The 21,807-nt window shown below is 46.5% G+C and overlaps 1 protein-coding gene across 1 annotated transcript in view; it reads left to right on the forward strand.

Annotated features, from left to right (window-relative positions):
• lars2 (leucyl-tRNA synthetase 2, mitochondrial) overlaps window positions 1-21,807 on the forward strand; it is a 173,181-nt gene that overhangs the window by 114,911 nt on the left and 36,463 nt on the right. Inside the window, exons 11-13 of the mRNA XM_028817869.2 lie at window positions 1,222-1,337; window positions 15,866-16,149; window positions 20,903-21,001. Of these exons, the coding sequence (XP_028673702.2) occupies window positions 1,222-1,337; window positions 15,866-16,149; window positions 20,903-21,001 (499 nt within the window). The remainder of the gene's footprint in view (window positions 1-1,221; window positions 1,338-15,865; window positions 16,150-20,902; window positions 21,002-21,807) is intronic.

Consider the following 21,807-nt stretch of genomic DNA (forward strand, 5'->3'; position numbering starts at 1 on the left):
GAATAGGCACCATGTAAAAGACACTGCTTTAATATATTCAAGATGGTAACAGCACTATAAACTACACAAACTGAGGGAGGTGTCCGCCATACTGAAAAGGAAAATGAACAGCAGGCAGTGCATCAAGTAAAGCACTGGTAAGAGTGAGACAGGCGGGAGTGGGCATTAATAGGAAAGGCGCTATATGACCTTAACTAAGTAGCAGGTGAACAGATGGCCAGTCAGCACCATTTGAAATATTCATGGCGTACAGATGGACGGTAAAGGTGCTATAAAATGCTCAGAGTGGGTGAGGTGTCTACAAGGTGAATGGTGGGATTCCTATTCGCAAGTCACACACTGCACCGGGGCCCGAGGTCGAGGGGCCGAGTGGGGCTAACGGTGTTATTGACAGTCACCTAATGAGCGATGGCCTCAAGTCAGCACCAGTTAGGAGCACAGAAAAGAGGAAAAAACGAAAACATGAAGTAACGGCTCTGCCATGTAAGACTGGTAGTGCAGGTGGCACAGCCTGCCCTGCCATTGACACTCTGTGTGACTTTTGTTGTTAATGCTGAAAAAGATACAGATGTGAACAATTGTAAAAGACTGTGATCTGTGGCATCGAACTGGGTAAAGGGGAGTGCCCAATGTACAGTACATGAAGTGGGCATCCTCCTTACAGACCATTTACTACCTGGGGACACACCAATGGAAAACGCCCCCTCATCTGGAGTTCTGTACTCTGATTGGATACAGGGGGTCACACTACCATGGCCTGAGATATGCCAGTCAGTGTCAGTTGGCACCTACCGGCCTTGGAAGCACCAACTTGGTGCACACCATCTATTCACGCATCACGCATTGCACTGGGGGCCCGTGGTCGAGGGGCAAGTGGGGCTAACGATGTTATTGACAGTCGCCTAATGAGCGATGGCCTCAAGTCAGCACCAGTTAGGAGCACAGAAAAGGGAAAGCATGAAGAAACGGCTCAAGCCACCCTCGCTGATGTGTTTACTGAGCCATCTTATGTTACGCCAGTCACCACTACACTGAGGCTGGTGCTATGGCATTATGTGTAATTGTTTTGATTTTGAGGGTTAGATGGATATGAAAGCTGCTATATAACAGACAGAGAAGTTGAACATGATGTGTCTCCTTGTTTTCCTGACATGTCTGTTCATCTGTATGAGAGCGTCAGTTTGGTCAACTGCCTTTGACGTGACCTTCCTGTTTTGCCAGGTATCCCAGATGCCAGCGATGAAGACGCCACACTGTCCAGGAAGCTGGGGTTGGCCCACCCTCGAGTGTTCGAAACGCTGCCAGATGGAACAGAGCGTCTCATTCAGTCTGGAGAGGTCAGTAATGTCGTCTGCTACGTGACGTGTGGCACATTTGGTTGGCTCTGCTGCCCACTTATGGCTGATGTGACCGGGCACAGTGTTTGATGTTAGCGGTTGGGGGAAGTTGAGCCTCAGACTGTAGACTTGTGAAGGTCTTCCTGCTCACACTTCACCTCGTATGTAGATTTAGAGCTCCCTCTGTGTGTTGGCACCTCGCTACATGCCAGTGGGCCCCACACATTCTTAAATTCACTTAATAATTAATAATAATAATAATAATAATAATAATTTTTTGCATTTATATAGCGCTTTTCTCACTACTCAAAGCGCTCAGCAATTGCAGGTTAAGGGCCTTGCTTAAGGGCCCAACAGAGCAGAGTCCCTATTGGCATTTACGGGATTCGAACCGGCAACCTTCCGATTGCCAGTGCAGATCTCTAGCCTCAGAGCCACCACTCCGCCCTACTTAAGACTCACTGGAGTCTTTAATGGAGGTGCGCGGGGGGTCAAACTCAATTTTATTGACTAACAAAAGTAACACCTTGTATTCCTGATTCAGGCCCGGATGTATCCGCAAACAACTCCCACCATTTTTTCTTTACAAACAATATCTGCGGGTGCCTCCCTGCTCATCAGAATCAACTTCTCTGCCTGACGTCTGCCTCCTCTCTTTATCAGCTTTCCTTTTATTTGCCATTTCATTGTGTTAGAAAAAAGAAAAAAACAGCGGCCAACGGGGACAAAATCAGCATTGAGTGGGAAAAATGACGTTGGCTCTGGTGCCTTAAGGGAAGCTGAAAATGCCACTCTCCCCCAATATTTAATAAATGATACCGAAGAATACTAGCAGTTTACAGATATTAAAAAAAAAAAACGTAAATTTGACTTGAATTTGAGAAGTGAGCATATTTTGTTTACAAAATGTACGAGTGTAAATCATACATATATTTAAAAGTCAATCATTTTCTAACCTGCTTAGTCCTGAATAACGGGGGGGTCTGCTGTAGCCTATCCCAGTGAGCATGTGACACAAGGCAGGAACAAACCCTGGGCAGGGTGCCAGTCCATCATCACAGGGTGAACACACACACACAAACACACACACACATATTAGGGTCAATGTCCACCTAATGTGCTTGTCTTTGGACTGTGAGGGGGAACCAACACAGACACGGGGAGAACATGATATTCCATGAATGGCGGACACGGGACATGAACCCTAGTCTCCTTACTGCCAGGCAGCTACAATATAACCTAATTGTACAAAAGATCCGCAATTCTCAGCCAGCATTTCCTGTTTTAGCCTTTAGTGTCCCCTACAGTTGCTATTCACTGCACAGCCAATTACCTTTTAGTATAAACTGTCAATTTTAGATCATCCTGAAGAGATTGATCCAATCAGCTTCACCCTCCCTGGTGCTGAGATCCGCCCCAGAGATGTTCATCAGTAAAAATGAGGATAGAATTGAGGGGGCAGAGGTGATTGAACCACTAGGGTCATATGACCCATAATATAATGAAGAGTGCGGATGCAAAGACTAAAACTGCGAAGTTGAACTTTGGTAGGGCAAAGTCTAAGGAGGATGGACTGGGATAAGCTTTCAAGTGTGGAGATAGTCGAGGAGCAGATTTAAAAACGTTTAAAAATGTTTTAGATGTAATGCAGGACAGGTACAGACCTGAATTTGGAATTAGTAGGAAATAAAAAAAATGCAGTGGGTTAATAAAGAGTTAAAAAAGAAGCTGCAAAGGAAGAAACAGACGAATAAGACGTGTAAGACTAATAACTGCAAAGTGAATGGTAGAGCGTATGAGAACATGAGGGCAACCATTAAGAAGGAGATCAGGGAGGCTAAAAGACAGTTGGAGAGGAATACAGCAGATAAGGCGAAAGACGACCCTAAGAGATTCATAATAGTAAAAGAACAGACAAGGAGGAGGTGAAGTGCATCAGAAATAGTAAAAGGGGATTAAAAGATACAGACAGTGGAATAGCAGACACCCTAAACACACGTTTATCTGAGGTCTTCACAAGTGAGCAAGCGCATAACCTCAGAGCAGTAACAGGGACTACTAAGGAGATACTGAAGGATTTAGAAATGTAGAGGGAGAAGAGCAGCGTAGATTAAATAGGCTGAAATCAAACAAATTACCAGGACCAGATAATATTTACCCGCGAGGTCTTAAGGAGGCTAGCGAGTTCAGATATAAACCCTTGACACATATTTTTAGGAAGTCACTGCACACTGGAGAGATTCTGAAGGACTGGAAAATGGCAAATATCATCCTGTTATATAAAAAGGGTGACAAGGCAGATCCAAGCAACTATAGGCCAGTAAGCTTAACATGCATCACAGGAAAATTAATGGAAGGAATTATTAAGGAGAAGATTGAGCAACACCTGGCAAGGACAGGAGTTATTAGGAACAGTCAGCATGGGCTCAGAAGAGGGAGGTCATGTTTTACTAACAGGCTGGAATTCTATGAGGAGGAACAAAAGGATACGACCAGAGTGGAGCTTATGATGTTATTTATCTGGACTTTCAGAAAGCATTTGATAAGGTGCCACATGAGAGGTTGGGCATCAAATTAAAAGAAGTGGGAGTTCAGGGTGATGTTTCTAGATGGGTCCAGAATTGGCTCAGACACAGGAAGCAGAGAGTGATGGTGTGAGGAACCTCATCAGAATTGGCCGATGTTAAGAGCGGTGTTCCACAAGCTGCAGTGCTAGGGCCGCTGTGTGGAAGAAAGAATTGTTGACCCGTAAAATGGAAGGAGTCAGAGTCTCACACCAGAAGAAATGTTCATAAGCTTTCTTTTATTCTTGCATACCTAGACTGGAGTGTCAGTAGCATGCGCGCTGACAGGAAAGAGTTCAGCTCTTTTATATCAGCTGATTGTGTGCAAACTTCACAAGTTCGTATAAAGGCAGATTAATGCATGAGCCTTTTAGGGCTTAAAATAGACGGCGGTTACAGATGAGTTCATAGCTTAGCTTATTCGTAAAACAGGAAGAACAGTTTATAAAAATACAGTGCTGGTAAAGGCAGCTTTCTGTTATAAAAATACATTTCTGATAAAGGCAGCTTTCTGGTGAGGTCAGATTCTTTTGAACTGCTCACACAGGTCAACATCAGTAATATATGTTAAAGGTCACATATACAGTTTATGCAAACTGTCAAGTACACATTTTCTTAAATATAAAAAAGGACGGTTATCTGTAAACTGAAAATTTCCATTCCACAGCTGCCATTTTTAATAAATATAAATGATTTAGATAGGAATAGAAGTAATAAGTTGGTTAAGTTTGCAGATGATACCAAGAGGATCCGCCGCGGTGATCTCATGGACAGCTGCGGCCCCCGCCTTCATCTGAGTATCACAGGTGGCTGCATGGCACCTTGGTGGTCAGGTGGTGGTGACAGAGAAACAACAGAAGAGAGCAGAAAGAAGCAAAAGTTATGACAGAATAATACAAATAATAATAACCCTAATGTTAAACTGGCCGAACATGCACATATATTAAATATACAATTAAAGAAGTGCTAAGGTTGTAGAGCGTCTGTGGGCCAGTCCAGCGACTGGGCACAAATCCAGTCTTAAGGGTACTTTGGCTCCTGGTATTTTTTACATTTACATTTACATCATTTAGCAGACGCTCTTATCCAGAGCGACTTACAACAGTGCTTAGTTGTCTACGACTGTTCTTCAGTCTTTAAGGCTAGGATTAAATCTACTGTCATTAAACAAGTTACCGCTGACCAAGTTGTACACAAAACCATGCTAGAAAAAAATAATAGTAAGTTGTTAGTACTAGGAGTTAGTACAATTTCTTTTTTTTCTTTTTTTTTTGAGAAAAGGGTAGAAAAAAGTATGGGGACTTTAGTCCCCCAAGTGCTGTTTAAAGAAGTGTGTCTTCAGACGACGTTTGAAGACAGTGAGGGTCTCCGCTGTTCGTACAGCAAGAGGAAGTTCGTTCCACCACTGAGGAGCCAACACCGCAAAGAGTCTTGATGCATGTCGTCCTCTTCTTTTAAGTAAGGGTGGTTCGAGACGAGCAGTGCTTGATGTTCTGAGAGAGCGAGAAGTGACACGCTGCTTGACCAGTGCTGATATGTAAGGTGGTGCAGTTCCAGTTTTGGCCTTAAAGGCAAGGGTTAGGGTTTTGAACCTGATGCGGGCAGCCACAGGGAGCCAGTGCAGGTTCCGCAGTAGAGGTGTAGTGTGTGAGAATTTGGGAACATTAAAAATGAGTCTTGCAGCTGCATTCTGGATCAATTGAAGTGGTCGTGTTGCCTTTAGTGAAAGTCCAGACATCAGAGAGTTGCAGTAGTTGAGCTTAGAGATGACCAAGGTCTGGACGAGAAGCTGAGTAGCCTCTGTAGTGAGAAAGGGGCGGATTCTCCTGATGTTGTAAAGAAGATATCTGCAGGACCTGGAGAGGTTGCTGATGTGTGGAGAAAAAGACAATTCTTCATCTAGAGTGACACCAAGACTTCTTGCTGTTTTTGAGGGGACGATAACCGAGTTGTCAAAAGAGATTGCAAGGTCAAGATTCGGAGATGAGTTGCCTTTGATGTACAAGAGTTCAGTCTTGCTGGGATTCAACTTGAGGTGGTGGGATGTCATCCAAGAGGAGATATCAGCAAGGCAGTTTGAGATGGGGGTTGAGACGTGCTGGTCATCTGGTGGAAAGGAGAGAATGAGTTGAGTGTCATCTGCATAGCAATGGTAAGAGAATCCATGTCCAGCTATTACCTTCCCAAGAGAACCTGTGTATAAGGAGAAGAGAAGGGGTCCTAGGACAGAGCCCTGAGGAACACCAGTGGTCAGTCTTCCTGACGGGCACACAAGCAATTCTCATACAGGCGCTCAATCCTGACAGTCCAAATTAAGGAAGAAACGCAAAGAAAAATCTGAGTGTGTCCAACATCGGCAACCAGCCAGTGATGAAATAAGGATGGGAGAGAAGATAAAGGACACATATGTCAACGGATGGGATGGCCCTGGCCATCGGACCTTACTCTTATTCTATGTTAGTGTTGTCTTATTCTAATTCTTACTTTGTCTTTTATTTCTCTTTTCTTTATTATGTAAAGCACTTTGAGCTACATTGTTTGTATGAAAATGTGCTATAGAAATAAATGTTGTTGTTGTTGCCAAGGCAACAATAAAACTACGGACTCGGCATGTGGAGAAAATTAAGAAAGAAGGATGGTCAGGTAAGGGCACCTCACGTACTGCGCTGTTCTGTGCCCTGACACGTGACGACCCCTGGAGACGCACTTTAATGCCAAGTGCACATGCCAATTACACTTAGTCTGCTGTATATACAGTTAGGTCCATAAATATTTGGACAGAGACCACTTTTTTCTCATTTTGGTTCTGTACATCAGTGGTCCCCAAACATTTTGACAGCAAGGACCACTTTATTAGATGCAAATTTTTCCACGGACCGGTCGGGGGGGGGGGGGGCAGTTTTATACACAATTTACATAACATTTCTATTATTATTAAAGTTATTAAGCAGTTCGCATACGTTTGCAATCTGAGATTTTTCTTCTTTTTTTGCATATAACAAAGACATGCTTTACATTTGCCAATCCAACAGATTGCACATCACAAACATTAACACTGCTATCTTTTTTTCGTGTCTGCCGTCTCTATAGGAGGGTGACAATGAGTTAAATTCCAATGGATGTTTTTCAAATGTTGACAAGCAATAAGCAAAAGGAATCACTGAAAACCACAGACAACAAAAACAGTAAAAAAAAAAAAAAAAACAGCACGAGGAAAGTTCGAAGAAAGAGATTTTTTTACAATGTTTCTGTTTGGGGATCGTTGTGCAAACGTGCAGAACTGAGCTGCGACCACAGATCTAACTGCTCTGTGGATGATTCATTCAAGCATTTCAAGGTCACTTCGTTGTAATGAAAGCATCTGTTGAATGTACTTCGTAGTAACGTGATTTCTATAGACTCGTGTCATATGGGGAAACTGTCGGGACCATAAAAATACTTTATTGTAATACTCTCTCACCTCGGCCTCTCTCCTCTCTCTGCACCGCTGCAAAGCCCCGCCCGCCAAACGTTCTGAAAAGTCTGAGTAAGTCGCCATTGCCGGCAGTTCTCTCGCGGCCCGGCTGTCAGACGGCTGCAGACCGGGGGTTGGGGACCCCTGCTGTACGTTACCACAATGAATTGTAAATGAAACAACTCCGATGCAGTTGAAGTGCAGACTTTCAGCTTTAATTCAGTGGGGTGAACAAAACGATTGCATAAAAATGGGAGGCGACTAAAGCATTTTTGGAACACAATCCCTTCATTTCAGGGGCTCAAAAGTAACTGGACAATTGACTCAAAGGCTATTTCATGGGCAGGTGTGGTCAAGTCCGTCGTTATGTCCTTATCAATTAAGCAGATAAAAGGCCTGGAGTTGATTTGAGGTGTGGTGCTTGCATGTGGAAGATTTTGCTGTGAATAGACAACATGCAGTCAAAGGAGCTCTCCATGCAGGTGAAAGAAGCCATCCTTAAGCTATGAAAACAGAAAAAACCAATCCGAGAAATTGCTCCAATATTATGAGTGGCAAAATCTACAGTTTGGTCCATCCTGAGAAAGAGAGCAAGCACTGGTGAACTCAGCAACGCAAAAACACCTGGACGTCCACGGAAGACAACAGTGGTGGATGATCGCAGAATCATTTCCATGGTGAAGAGAAACCCCTTCACAACAGCCAAGCAAGTGAACAACACTCTCCAGGGGGTAGGCGGGCGTATCGATATCCAAGTCTACCATAAAGAGAAGACTGCATGAAAGTAAATCCAGAGGGTGCACTGCAAGGTGCAAGCCACTCATAAGCCTCAAGAATAGAAAGGCTAGATTGGACTTTGCTAAAGAACATCTAAAAAAGCCAGCACAGTTCTGGAGAAACATTCTTTGGACAGATGAAACCAAGATCAACCTCTACCAGAATGATGGCAAGAAAAAAGTATGGAGAAGGCGTGGAACAGCTCATTATCCAAAGCATAGCACATCATCTGTAAAACACGGTGGAGGGAGGCAGTGTGATGGCTGCCAGTGGCACTGGGACACTAGTGTTTACTGATGATGTGACACAGGACAGAAGCAGCCGAATGAATTCTGAGGTGTTCAGAGACATACTGTCTGCTCAAGTCCAGCTAAATACAGCAGTCAAATTGATTCATGATACAGATGGACAATGACCCAAAACATACAGCCAAAGCAACCCAGGAGTTTATTAAAGCAAAGAAGTGGACAATTCTTGAATGGCCAAGTCAGTCACCTGATCTTAACCCAACTGAGCAGGCATTTCACTTGTTGAAGACTAAACTTCAGATAGAAAGGCCCACAAACAAACAGCAACTGAAAGTAAATGCCTGGCAGAGCATTCAAAAGGAGGAAACCCAACATCTGGTGATGTCCAGGAGTTCAAGACTTCAGGCTGTCATTGCCAGCAAAGGGTTTTCAACCAAGTATTAGAAAAAAGTTGTCACTGTCCAAATATTTATGGACCTAACTGTACGTGTGTAACACACATTTAAGGTGGTAGTCATCACAGGGCACGTGTAACATGTTTGAAATATCGGCAACGTGGGCCACATTCAAAAAGGTCCACAGCTCTTGAGTTTGACGCCACTGATCTAATGCCAATTTGGAGGTGTGCCAGCCAAGACACTCCCAACATGTCAGCCACACTGATGGCTCACCCACCACACTCCTCTGTCCCCACCACTGGTGTCCTCGGTCTTCTAACTGCAGATAGATAGATGGGGATGACCTTCGTCACCTCTCAGTGGTCTCTGCTAGACCACGCTGCCCACTTACAGATCCTGGGCACACTACACCAATGATCTACTGTGATCACAATTAAAGGTCCAGGCACCCCAGGCCACTGCCATCCCTGCCCCCTTGGGGATTCCCTGCTTCTGTATACCATGAAGCCCACTTGTGCCCGTTTCTTGTTCAGGTACGGAGACCTACTAGAGTACTGTAAGTTACCTGGTAGGACACCCGCCAAGGGACCACCACAGGAGTGCCCGTTCACTGCTTTATCCACATAATCCCAAGCTTTCTAGCCACAAACCCCTCTCCTGCAGCTGGTCATGCCAGTCCTGATACACAAGGGGGCACACTCTTATGTCGGATCAGCATGGAGTGTGCTCTCCGCTGGCAGAATTAGACTGTGAGTGGATGTGGGACACCACATGGCTATGATACTGGGAATCCCACTGATGTGCAGCATAACCTAGTGGCTAGGGCATCAGGATCTGAAACTGCAAGGCATCTGGTTCAAGCCCAATTAGGAGGTCACTTCACCTGCCTGTAGTCCAACTGAGAAGGGCACACGTGTTACCCATTCAAATCTTTTCAGTCAAATTTGGTAGATGTGCCTGTTAGTAGACAGCAGGGGGTGCTCTCCACTCTCAAGTCACTGCTCTTGATGCGCTAACTTGGAGTTCGCCCTCTGGTGGCACTCCTAGATTCTGGGTTAGGGACCACAGCTGTGCCGTGTAAGACTGGTAGTGTGGTGTAGTGCAGGTGGCACAGCCAGCCCTGCCATTGACATTCAGTGTGACCTGTGCTAATGCTGAAAAAGATACAGATGTGAATAACTGTAAGAGACTGTGATCTGTGGCATTGAACTGGGTAAAGGGGAGTGCCAAATGTACAGTACATGAAGGGGGCATCCTCCTTACAGACCATTTACTACCCGTGGACACACCAATGGAGAGCGCCCCCTCTGCTGGAGTTCTGTACTCTGATTGGGCACAGGGGGACACACTACCATGGCCCGAGTCATGCCAGTGAGCGTCAGGTGGCACCTACTGGACTTGGAAGCACCATTTTGGAGCCCGCCATCTGCTGACTGTCCTAGACTGCAGTTAGGTGGTGAGTGGCCTGACATACAGCAGCAGATATCAGCGGGCGCACTGCTTTCTCAGAACATTAACTGCCCACCAGCTAAATAATAAGGACGAGAGAGCTGTGGGTGACCTGAGAAATGCCAGGGATCAGCAGGGGGTGCTCCCTTTTCTCGGACCAGTGGAATTACACCATTGTGGAGAGCACCCAGTGGTGACACTCCTAGACTCCATTTCTATGTTGGGCACCACACTGCCGTGGCTGCAGACATGACAGTATATACAGCGGGTGGGTGTAAAGTGTTCCCCTCTGGTGACGGTCTGGGACTCTCATTAGGTGTTGGCAACTCCACTGCTCTGGCCTGAGAGGTGGCATTAAGCAGCCTGGAGTGTGCCCTCTGGTGACATTCCTCGACTCCTAGCTACTGGTAACTCTGCTGTGACCTGATGCATATGCCAGCTAACATCCTCCTAGACAGAATGTGCTCTCTGGTGCCCCCCTCTTGGTGTCGGGGCATTTCATTGGCCAGCTCACCACCCTTAGCACAAGCCATTTTATTAATGTTAATTATACTGGGAGTGTGGGTGGGCTGAAGGACGTGCGCCCCCACCTGTTCACATGAACGCCCTCGCATCTCAGCAGCAGGATTTGTCCCTTTGGCTCGTCTCTTTTATTTTATTTTATTGTTTTATTTCATTTTATTCTGCTGATCGGGCTCGGAGAATGTAGCCTCTGTTGCCATGGTGACCGCACTAAACAAGCAGGAACTGGAAGCTGGCAAATGTTTGCCTGAGAACTGTAAATCTCCGGGATGGCAGCACTTGGCGTCTCGCCGGGCTTCACACATTTCGGTCGAAGTGTCCATCGGGCCTGAGCTTATCAGCTCAGGGAGGCAGTAAGCTGGCAGCAGTCACAAAGTTCTCATTGAGATGCCTGCTCATTGTCGATTACTTGGCACCTCCAGAGGAGGAGGAGTGTTGGGATGGGGTGCCCTTAAACTGTATAAGTGACCACACAGGTGTGCTGCCTGAGTTTAGGAAACGGTGCCCATGCCATATAACAATGCCAGCTAGGCATTGTCACTTCATTGTAGTTGGTGACGTTGGCCAATGATTCAGGTGGGACCAGGTTGGCATCAAAATATACGTCTGAGGAAAGGGTGAAGTGTGCAGCAGTGCGTTAGTTGAGTGCATTGAGGATAGGAAGTTTAAGCAAGTGGGTCATGGAGAGGTAGAGTGGGCACCAAAGTCGTATGGGGTACTGACGTCAGCTGCAGAGATGTGTGCCAACCTCCACAAGTGTGACTTTGGACACCACCAGCATGTCCGATTCCACTGGACTTTTTGTAGCAGCGATTGGCTGCCATCTTCTTAGTACACAAGTGATCACCATGCTGCGGTATTTAAAGTGGGCATTGAGGCATAGTGGGGCACCATCACCGTTGTAAGAAGCCAAACTGCCGCACCAGCTCAACTGGCTAAGAAGGGCTGTCTGTAATTCCGTGGCTCTGGGTTCAAATCTAACTTTGATGTCTTAGGAAGGATGATCAGCTGAGGGGGCGTGTCACCCTTAGCCAATTCCTCAGCAGACGTTTATTGCCTCGCCCCTTGGGTGGAGCCTGTGGGAGTCGTCATCATGGGTACGACACGGAACTTATCCTAATAATAGGAGGTCCAGTTGGGTGCCAGTGTCATGACACAGAAGAGTCCCATCTTTAGGCCCTTACTTCTGTGCTATGGGGATGTGAGCAATGCTGGACACTACATGATTTAAAGGCTGCCATTTAAGAATGGATGGCATCCCAAGTGATCATGTCCTGGGTATCCTGTGATGCCATTTGATTCCCTTACATCTTTGTGAAGGGTGCTACATGTTGGATCACTTGGCAAACCTAAATTGAGGTTGTGTCCTGCCAACCCCACCCCGTTAGGCCTGCTTTCTTCCTAAGGACTTGGGTGCAAGCTCCTGTTCCCAGTTCAGCGTCACCTGATGTGCCGACACCAACCAATGTTTCACACATTGACACAGATACCCGACTACAGTGTGTGACGTGAAGGTGCATGAGGCGCCCCCTTGACAATATCCACACCAACAGTGGTGGGTGAGTGTGAGTGTCTCGGAGGAATGGCACCCACTAGTGCCCAAGTGTAAATGTTTCAGATACAGTGTGGAGCTGGTGCCATGTGCTGCAGAGGGCAGCGTAGTACTCTCTACTGGTCAGACCAGGACGGATTTTTTTTAATTGGTGCAGTGGTGCCCATTTACAGCTAGACTGTAACTTCCAGTAGCAGGACTGAACTTTGTCAGGCAGATGTCCTTCCCAGTAGGATCTTTTACTTGGCCCATCTCAGCTAAGTAACAGCTGAGGGCCTCGGGTCTGAGAGCTGGAAGCCAGATTTGGGAGGGTGACCCCTATTGGAGGTGCACTAGCTATGGCATACAGAGAGGCAGACCCTCATGTCCTTGGGGGTGTTCTAACTGGGGAACAATGCCAGGCTAATTCATTCCTCTCATTTTTGGTCACTGAGGCCCTCACCAGGACAAGACTGTCACAGCAGTGAAAGAGCGGGCACACTTGGCGTAGTCATTAGCCATTAAACATACACGATTGGCTCAGTGACATGAAAGTCGGCCCATCTGGTTCAGACTTGGTGACGAGTGTGGCACTGGGGGATCGCTGGGCACATCTTTAGCTCTGCAGCCGTTTTTGTTTTTCCTTAAAAGGCGACTGTTGTGCTCTTTGCCCTTCTGACATTTTTTTGCTCTCCCTCATTCCGCTTCTCCAGAGCCAACATGCCTGGCAAATTTCTTTTTCGATATCTTGACTTTGTTTTTTGTCTCTCTATTTTTGGTCAGATGTCTTAAGATAACGCTGAGTGAGGGGTGCAGGTGGGCATATTTTGGGCAGTGCATCTTAAGGCTGCTTCACCCGGTGACCTTCTGTGCTGAAGACTTCAGCACCACCACCAGGTAGCTGGGTATTTATTACGCGTGCCAGCTGGTAAAAGCAAAAAAAAAAGTTTAACTATAAATGTGAATAAGTTTTCACCCCTTCTTGATATCTTCTTTTCCCCCCCTACTAGTAAAAAGTGGCAGTGTCACCTGCTGCCACCTTGTGGACCCCCACAGCGTGCCAGAGCTCTAAGGTGTCTGCCTTTTTGTAGTGTTCACCGCCCTGCCCACCCAACACTTGATAGCTCGTCTTGTGAAAAAGTCAAAGCTGGCACTGGTTGCCCAGCCATCAGTCCATCTGTGTATATTGTACCATCAGTAGTGGACGCCCAAGGCGCTTTAGAGCTTCAATTTCACCAGTCAGTACTTCACTAAATGATCTTGGTGGGCTGAATGACCCCCCTCATGTCTGTCCAGCTTTGCGGTGCGTCCTGTTAGCCCTGTAAAGGCGCTGTATAAAAATGGAGTGAGAAATCCACCAAACACGGACATAGCAGCCAAGATGAGAAGAGTGTGAATACCATGATGGCTGCAGTGTATCCTGTTCACCCACTGAGAAAAGGCACGATAAAGAAACAGAGCTTGGTAAAACTCCAAACATGGCGCATAGCAATAAGTCAGAAACCAGTAAGCAAGAATACCAGGACAGCTACGGTACACCTTGTTAGGCGCTATATAAAAACTGAGGGACAAATCCACCAAACGTGATGCGTGGCAATCATCATAAGAAACAGAGAGCATGAACACCGACATGGCCGCCTTGTTAGGAAGGGTGTTAATATGAAATAAAACTCTGCAACACATGGTGAATAGCAGTTAGCCCCAGATAGGCACTTTATAAAAAGAGAGCAATAAACACATAAAGACCAAAAGGAGCTCTAAAGGGAGAGGAACTAGCAAGACAGCAACCGCGAACAGGGAAGCCACAAAACGTGGTGCCTGCATGGCATTCATCATAAGCAAAGAAGCTCAACTGACACAGTGGGGGGGGGGGGTTTATGGGGGTGCTGCTAACGTTCAGCTCTGCAAAGGCGCTATATAGACTGCAGTTTGATGATGATGGTGGAAACACAGCCAATAGCGACAAGCAGACCAAGGAGCCATCCAGACAAAGCGCAGAGCTACCAGGACAGTCACGACGTGTCCCCTTAGCCCTGTAAAGGTGCTCTGTAACAACAGAGTGACAAAGCCTCAAGACGTGACACGCCGCAGTCATTATTAGAAAAGGAGCTTTAGCGAGAGTGTAAATAGCAGTGTATCCAGTTAATCTTGTAAGGAAAGGCACTATATAAAAAAATAGAACAAGACGGAGTGTCCTGCCTGCCGTGTAAAGGCGCTATATGACATACAGTTTGATAAAGCCTCATAGCATGTGGTGCACAGCGTTCATCATACACAGAGGTGCTCTACTGATGGAGTGCAGACACCAAGACATCCATCCATCCATTTTCCAACCCGCTGAATCCGAACACAGGGTCACGGGGGTCTGCTGGAGCCAATCCCAGCCAACACAGGGCACAAGGCAGGAACCAATCCCGGGCAGGGTGCCAACCCACCGCAGGACACACACAAACACACCCACACACCAAGCACACACTAGGGCCAATTTAGAATCGCCAGTCCACCTAACCAGCATGCCTTTGGACTGTGGGAGGAACCCAACGCAGACACGGAGAGAACATGCAAAGTCCACGCAGGGAGGACCCGGGAAGCGAACCCAGGTCCCCAGATCTCCCAACTGCGAGGCAGCAGCGCTACCCACTGCGCCACCGTGCCGCCTGACACCAAGACAGCTACCCTGGTAAAGGCACTATATAAACTGCAGTTTGATGACGCCGGAGACACCGTGTGACGTAGCAGTCAGACTAAGGAGCTCTAGAGCTGGAATACGGCTGTGTGGTGTCCTGTTACCCTTTATTTGTGAAGCCATGGTGTGTGCCAGCTGGTGTTAACTGTGGACACTTTGGATCCTTTTAGCCCTGCAAAGGCGCTATATACACTCTAGTTTATTAAAGCCTAGCAGTCGACACAAACCCTGCGGAGTGGTGGCTCGGAGGCTAAGGAGCAGCGCTGGTATCCCGAAGGTTGCCGGTTTGAATCCCCGTCACTGCCAAAAAGGCCACTGCTCTGCTGGGCCCTTGAGCAGGGCCCTTAACCTGTAATTGCTCCAGGGGCGCTGTACAATGGCTGACCCTGCGCTCTGACCCCAAGGGGTATGCGAAAACGAACAAATTCCTAATACAAGAAATTGTATAAGGTGAAATAAAGAACAACAAAAAAAAAAAAAATCAGACTATTACGTTATAAAGTAGCACAAGAGGACCACGTGATACATTTTACACAGTGACGGCTGGTGGTGGGGTAATCACAGCGGCCTTGAGCGGAGTGGGTGGTCCCATGAGAGCAGGGGGCTCAGACCGGGAGGCCACAGTCACACCACCTGGTTATCGTGAATGTGCTTGTCCCAGTGTTATTTGATGAGGCCTGAAGCCCCCATAATGGACTGTTTTCTGTGTTCACATTTGAACCCCCAGAATGCCCTTGGGGTCCTTGTATTAGTTTTTCCAAATCTTGTGCTTTTAGATTTCAGGAGAATTCTTAGTTGCTTTTTCTTTTCCGTTTGTAAGTCACTTTAGACATTTGTCCCCTGTACTCTGCTCCTTAGCCAATGCCATCAGTGACCAGGATTTGTTTTTCCGTTCCCAGTTTACAGGACTGGACAGAGCAGCTGCCTTCAAGGCCGTCACCAAGTGGGCCAGTGAGAGGAACGCCGGCGGGTACCTGACCAGCGCCAAGCTGCGGGATTGGCTGATCTCTCGCCAGCGCTACTGGGGCACACCCATTCCCATCATCCACTGCCAGTCTTGTGGTGCTGTCCCTGTGCCCGAAGGCGACCTGCCTGTCTTGCTCCCCAAAGTCGAGTCTTTCACTGGCAAGGGGGCCTCCCCGCTGGCTACAGAATCAGACTGGCTGCACTGCACGTGTCCCAGGTAAGTGTCACCTGAATGGCACCTCTTCCTTAATACAAGGGGCTCGGTGACCCCATCCTCAGGGTTTTGGGTTTGGTGATGTCACCGTCATAGCCACTAAGATGATTCTTTGGTGTTCAAGCATGTGGCACTTCAGGGTCTCTTGTTAGAGTCACATTCAGGATCAGGTGCCAGTGAGGTAACCTGAAAGTTATGGCCAGCCTGATTTCGGCTTCTCTATTTATTTCACATTTTGTGCATTTGTTACTAAATTCATAGCGGTCACCATGGCATAGGTGGCCATTGCCCCAAAGTGGAGGGTCCCAGTTCTGGTATTTGCGATGGGGAGTGAGGACCTCTCTGAATAAATTCATCTGCAAAGGGCTTTCCTTTATGTAAATGAGGATATTTGCATCTCTCTTAATCCAAATTAGGACAAAGGAAGTGGGAGTCAATCGCTGGTGGTAAACAGTCGTGGTTAGGGGGGTGTCAGTCCAATGCTGGGCACACACACCCCGTCTTAGGAAAACTTTCAGAACTGACTCACCTAGGCCTCTTTAAGTTTTTTTTTTTAAGAGGTCCATCCATCGTCAAACCCAGCATCAACGCAAAGCTGGAGACCACCCTGGATGGCATCCCAGTCTGTCACTGGGTCCACTCACTCACTCCGAGAGACTCATTAATGAAACCCACACGAAGACACAGGGAGAGCATGCAGACTCTACACAGAGTGTGAATGTGCCAGCTTTCATCCCCTGTACCACCTAGGCAGACAACAGCGTGCCACGGTGGCAAAGAGGCTATACTGAATCCTGCATTGTTAATGCGAGGGGTTGACGTCTGCCATCTCTCAGGGATATCGTGCCACTTGAGAGCCTTCTGTTCTGCTGATGTGGCCACAAGAACATCTGAGGGGTGCGTGAGCTGGTGCTCTTCAATTCTCACTGTGGCCTACGACCACCTCGTCGCCCGTGACAGAAGCTTGTCCTATCACCAGACCCACTGCTGGCAGCAAACCCTGTGCTGTTGTATAAGAAGCCGGCCACAGTAGGCACTTCAAACCAGCAGGCGGCACCCATCGTCACTACATGTGGACTACACCTTTACTGTGCCTCAGAAACGTTTTCAGCCGGGGGGGCTTCCTCATGTTTTATAGTTTTACAGAATTAAGTCACAGCCCAGGTACCGGCCCACCGGGGCACCAGCTGTCCTCCACCACGTCAGCTTTTTAATACAAGTTTCAAATGGGACTCGGCACCCAAGGACCATATAAAGAGAGCACACTGTGACGGATTGCCTGGTACGGGTGTGCTGGGTTGGGGACCCCCTGGTCCAGATGACATGTCACTGACCTTGAAGCAGTCATTTAAAATAATGAAATATTTACTAACTTACAACATTTGAGACACCATTGGTGGAATTTGTTTTTGTGTTTCCAATTGGAGCACAGACAGGTGACAGTGACTTGCTCAGGTCACACAGTGACAGTGACAGTAGCAGGATCTGAACTCACACAATCAGGATTTGAAAAAAAAAATGTTGAAGTGAAAGGCACTATATGAGTGAAACACCCCAAGTGATGTCCATTGAGCTCACGATGGGCACCAAATTCAAAGCCAGCATGTGGGTCTGAGAGGCAGCAGCACTAAGCACTGTGCCACCCCACATTCAGTGTCCTGCGTTATTATTGTTATGGCACCTCAGATCCCACTCAGTGGTTTGTTCTTTTTTTTTTTTTTTAAAGACCCCCCCACCCCATTTTGTTTATTTGTAAGATGAAGACAAGCGCGCTCTCTGTGGTAGGTGGGTCACGGGTGCTCAAGTGTCCTGCCAGCCTTTCTCTTTATCTGTTATTCCAGATTGTGGGCTCAAGATTGGGGAAAGCCCAGCATGCATGTGAGGGGGCACACTCTCATACTGGAGTCACCAGTCGACCTGCTGGCACACATGAGGGCACCCCAGCTGGCCCCCTTACTTCACCAAAGGGCGGCACTCTCAGATGAATGGCACTTGGGCACCGACATGACGGACTTCCTTACACATTTTATGGACCCTGATTGTCGCCATGGATATGGGGGTCGCTAAATAAAGAAGAGCTGAGGATTTAATAAAAAGACGCGTCCTGACGCACAAGGAAGTCCTGCGAGCTTCATAAACTGATTAAGGATGTGGGAGGCAGGTCTGCTGTAAATGCCACCCAAATTAAACACTGACGACGCCATCAGCACCCAGACTGCTTGAATTTCACTTATTAAAAGATGGGCGACTGAGGCGTTCACTTCACGGTCGGCATTTTGAAAGGGTGACCTTTGGGAAAACTTTGGTAAATTGTAGCAAAAGTGGAAAAGAAGATTATTTTTCAAACCTTTTCTGTCTGCTGCTAACGTTGAACAATTAGCAGGAATGTCGCTGAGGACGTCATGAAGTCACACCTGCTGGAGTTGTAATTGGAGGAGTCTGAGGATGAAAATGGAGCAGACGTGGCCTTCATCAGCAGAGCTACCTGCCTAATATACTGTGTGTGTGTATATATATATATATATATATATATATATAGTGCCTTACATCCACTGTCTCTTCCTCATATTGTACCTTTGATATCCATCTGATATGTAGTGCCCTTCACATCATCTACCGATTATATAGCGTCTGTCTATCATATAGCGGGTGTCACATCTGTGTATCAATCTGTTATATAGTGCCTTACATCCGCCATCCTATTTACTGTATATATTATGCAGTGCCTTTATCTCTCTATCATATCACACTTTTCACATCTACCTATTATATAGCGCCTTTCATTTATCTGTCTGCCTTTCATATAGTGCTTTTCACATTATCTGTTGGTCTTTTGTATAGTGCCTTTCATATCCACATATCTATCTTTTAAGTGATGCTTTTCATCTATTGTTCATATAGCTCCTTTAACACTGTCTGTTATATACGGCTTTTCCTTTTTATCAATCATGTCTCTGTCTAATATCTCTCCTCACATTTTCTGTCTTCCTATCCATTGTATACTGCCTTTCACATGTATGTAGGTGTTGTATAGTGCCTTTCATTTATCTGTCAGCCACCTACTGTTCTGTCTGTCTAGCTCTTTTCACATTATATGTGTGTCTACTCTGTAGTGTCTTTCACTCTTTCTGCCCATCTACCAATCTGTTATATAGTGCATATCTTAACTCTGTCTAGTAGCTCCCTTCACTATTTATCATGTAGTGTTTATGCATTTATCAGCTACCTATTGTTATATTGTGTCTGCGGTATGTGCTTGCCTGTCTTATAGCGCCTTTCACATATATTGATCTATTATATACTACCTTTTACAGCTATCTGTCTGTGAAATATTGTGTAGAGTCTTTCACATCTGTCTATTCTCTAGTGCCACTCCTATGTGTCTGTCTGCCTTTCAGCGTCTTCTGTAATTATTGTAATGAGGGAAACAATGCAGGTAAAGTGTTGGGGTGCCCAGAGCCGTCACCTATTTACATAAAGTGATCTGTCTGTTGGCACCCTGCCCAGGATTGTTTCCTGCCTTGTGCCCTGTGTTGGCTGGGATTGGCTCCAGCAGACCCCCGTGACCCTGTGTTCGGTTTAAGCGGGTTGGAAAATGGATGGATGGATGGATCTGTCTGTCTGTCTGTCTGTCTATCTATCTATCATATAGCACCTTTCATATCTATCAATCTGTCTGTCTATTATATAGACCGTCCCTGGATGGGACACCAGACCATCCCAGTACACTGATCTGTGTCTTGGTGTAAAATTTGTGGTTATCTTAAGGAGCAAATCTTTAGATGGGAGCACCCAGTGAGCTCATGTGGACCCCAAAGAGAACAAGCTGGTGGTCCTCAGAGGGCGAGTCGAGGACAGAGGCTGCAGTACACTTTGTTGTGCCACCCCATTTTCTTTTCTTTTTTTAATTGTCAAAAATAAGAATTCAAATTGCAGAATTCTGAACCAAATGACTCGAGTCATTCCAGTCACCTCCCAATCCTGTAGTAAGCCTGTTCTGTCACCGAAAATGACGTAAATGACACTTTAGGAAGAGCTCATTGATCAGCACCTCAGGGGAGCCAGAGAGTTTGACAGCAGAGGCTTTGGATCTGAATAAGTCTGCTTGGTCGTGTTGATGGGCTTTACTTCCTCATTAGCAGCTGGTAATCAGCCCCGTGCAAAGTGTAATGAAGGTGTGTGCCCAACTAGGCCCCATGATGGACTGGCACCCTGGGCAGAGTTGGTTCCTGCCTTGCCCCCCAGTTCTACCAAGATGGGCTTCAGCCCTCTGCACCCCAGATCTGAGTGAAGTGGCTCTGAGAGTGTCGGGCTGTGTTCCATTATTGATGCCTTATGTTTTGCCCACGTAGGTCATTTGCCTTCGATGATGATCCTGCCATTTTCATTTTTGTACGGTGTATACTGTAGCTCCTTACCCATGCTGGTTATTCTAGTTAGTTTTTTGTAATGGCTCACAAACATTTTAGACAGTTGTCCTGTAGCTTTGCCTTTATAAAGTGTGCTTGGTGGAGGTTCACTATTGAAAGGCGCTATATCAAGCCCGGTCTGTTTGCTGTCTGTCAGTCAGTGCCATCATGTGTTACGTTTAAAAGAGACTCATTTTAAAATGGTGAGGTGGGCAGTTTGGGTCTGAGGACTTTGAAGTGGCTCTTCTCCTGTTCCATCCCGTCGCTGTTTTTAGATGTTAAACGGCAGCCATACTTATTTCATGACACAGCACCCTGCATTGTCATTGTCTCTGCTCCTTCCACAGGTGCCACAGTGCAGCCCAGAGAGAGACGGACACGATGGACACATTTGTGGACTCTTCATGGTATTACTTCCGATATGTGGACCCCCATAATGACAAAAGGTGAGTGAGTGCTAGCAGTGCCAGGCTCAATGATCACTCGTCAGATCCCTTCAGGTGGTGTTACCGTGTCTGACGGTACGAGGGGGTACACTGGCGTTGGCAAAATATTTAGAAAGAGAAATTCATCAGAAATGAAGGATGAAGAGCTGTGAGGCTCACAAATCTCAAAACAAGCTTCAGATCCAAAGTAGGCCTCAGCCTTGTATGAGTGCACCTCGTGATAAACCATTGAGCCTTGACACAAAAAGAAGTTTGGCGCAGCCTGCCATATACTTGGGAAATGGCTGATGAATAGAAAAAGGTTGCAAGAAAATGGTCTTTACAGACAAGAGTCCAAAACAGAACTGAGGTTAGATACAGACATGGAGGGAGGAAGTGACATCTTCAGGAGCCCAGAGAGAATTTCCTGCATTTGGTCTGCTGGGAAAAAAGCAAAAGGGTCCGTGCAGTCTGCCACCCCCTGGTCCGGCTGGGTATTACCTTCTATTGAGCCCTTTAGCTTCCTCCCATATGCACATCTGTGACGGCCTACACAAGGGAGAGGGGAAACCGTATAAAACCCTGGCCTAAAATGCAAAATAATCTTCTTTGGTTAATAAAGAAATTATTAAAGAAAAAAAAACAAAAACACCAGAGAGAAGTGAAAATGAAATCCTGAGCAAAACCAGGACAAGTTCAACAGCCAGGGGATCAAACGCAACTAAAATACAAATCCTGAGAGAGAAGGGGAGCCAGATAGATAGATATGAAAGGCACTATATAATAGATAGATAGATATGAAAGGCACTATATAATAGATAGATAGA

The sequence above is a fragment of the Erpetoichthys calabaricus genome, chromosome 13 (genome assembly GCF_900747795.2).
Source record: "Erpetoichthys calabaricus chromosome 13, fErpCal1.3, whole genome shotgun sequence".
Classification (NCBI taxonomy): domain Eukaryota; kingdom Metazoa; phylum Chordata; class Cladistia; order Polypteriformes; family Polypteridae; genus Erpetoichthys; species Erpetoichthys calabaricus.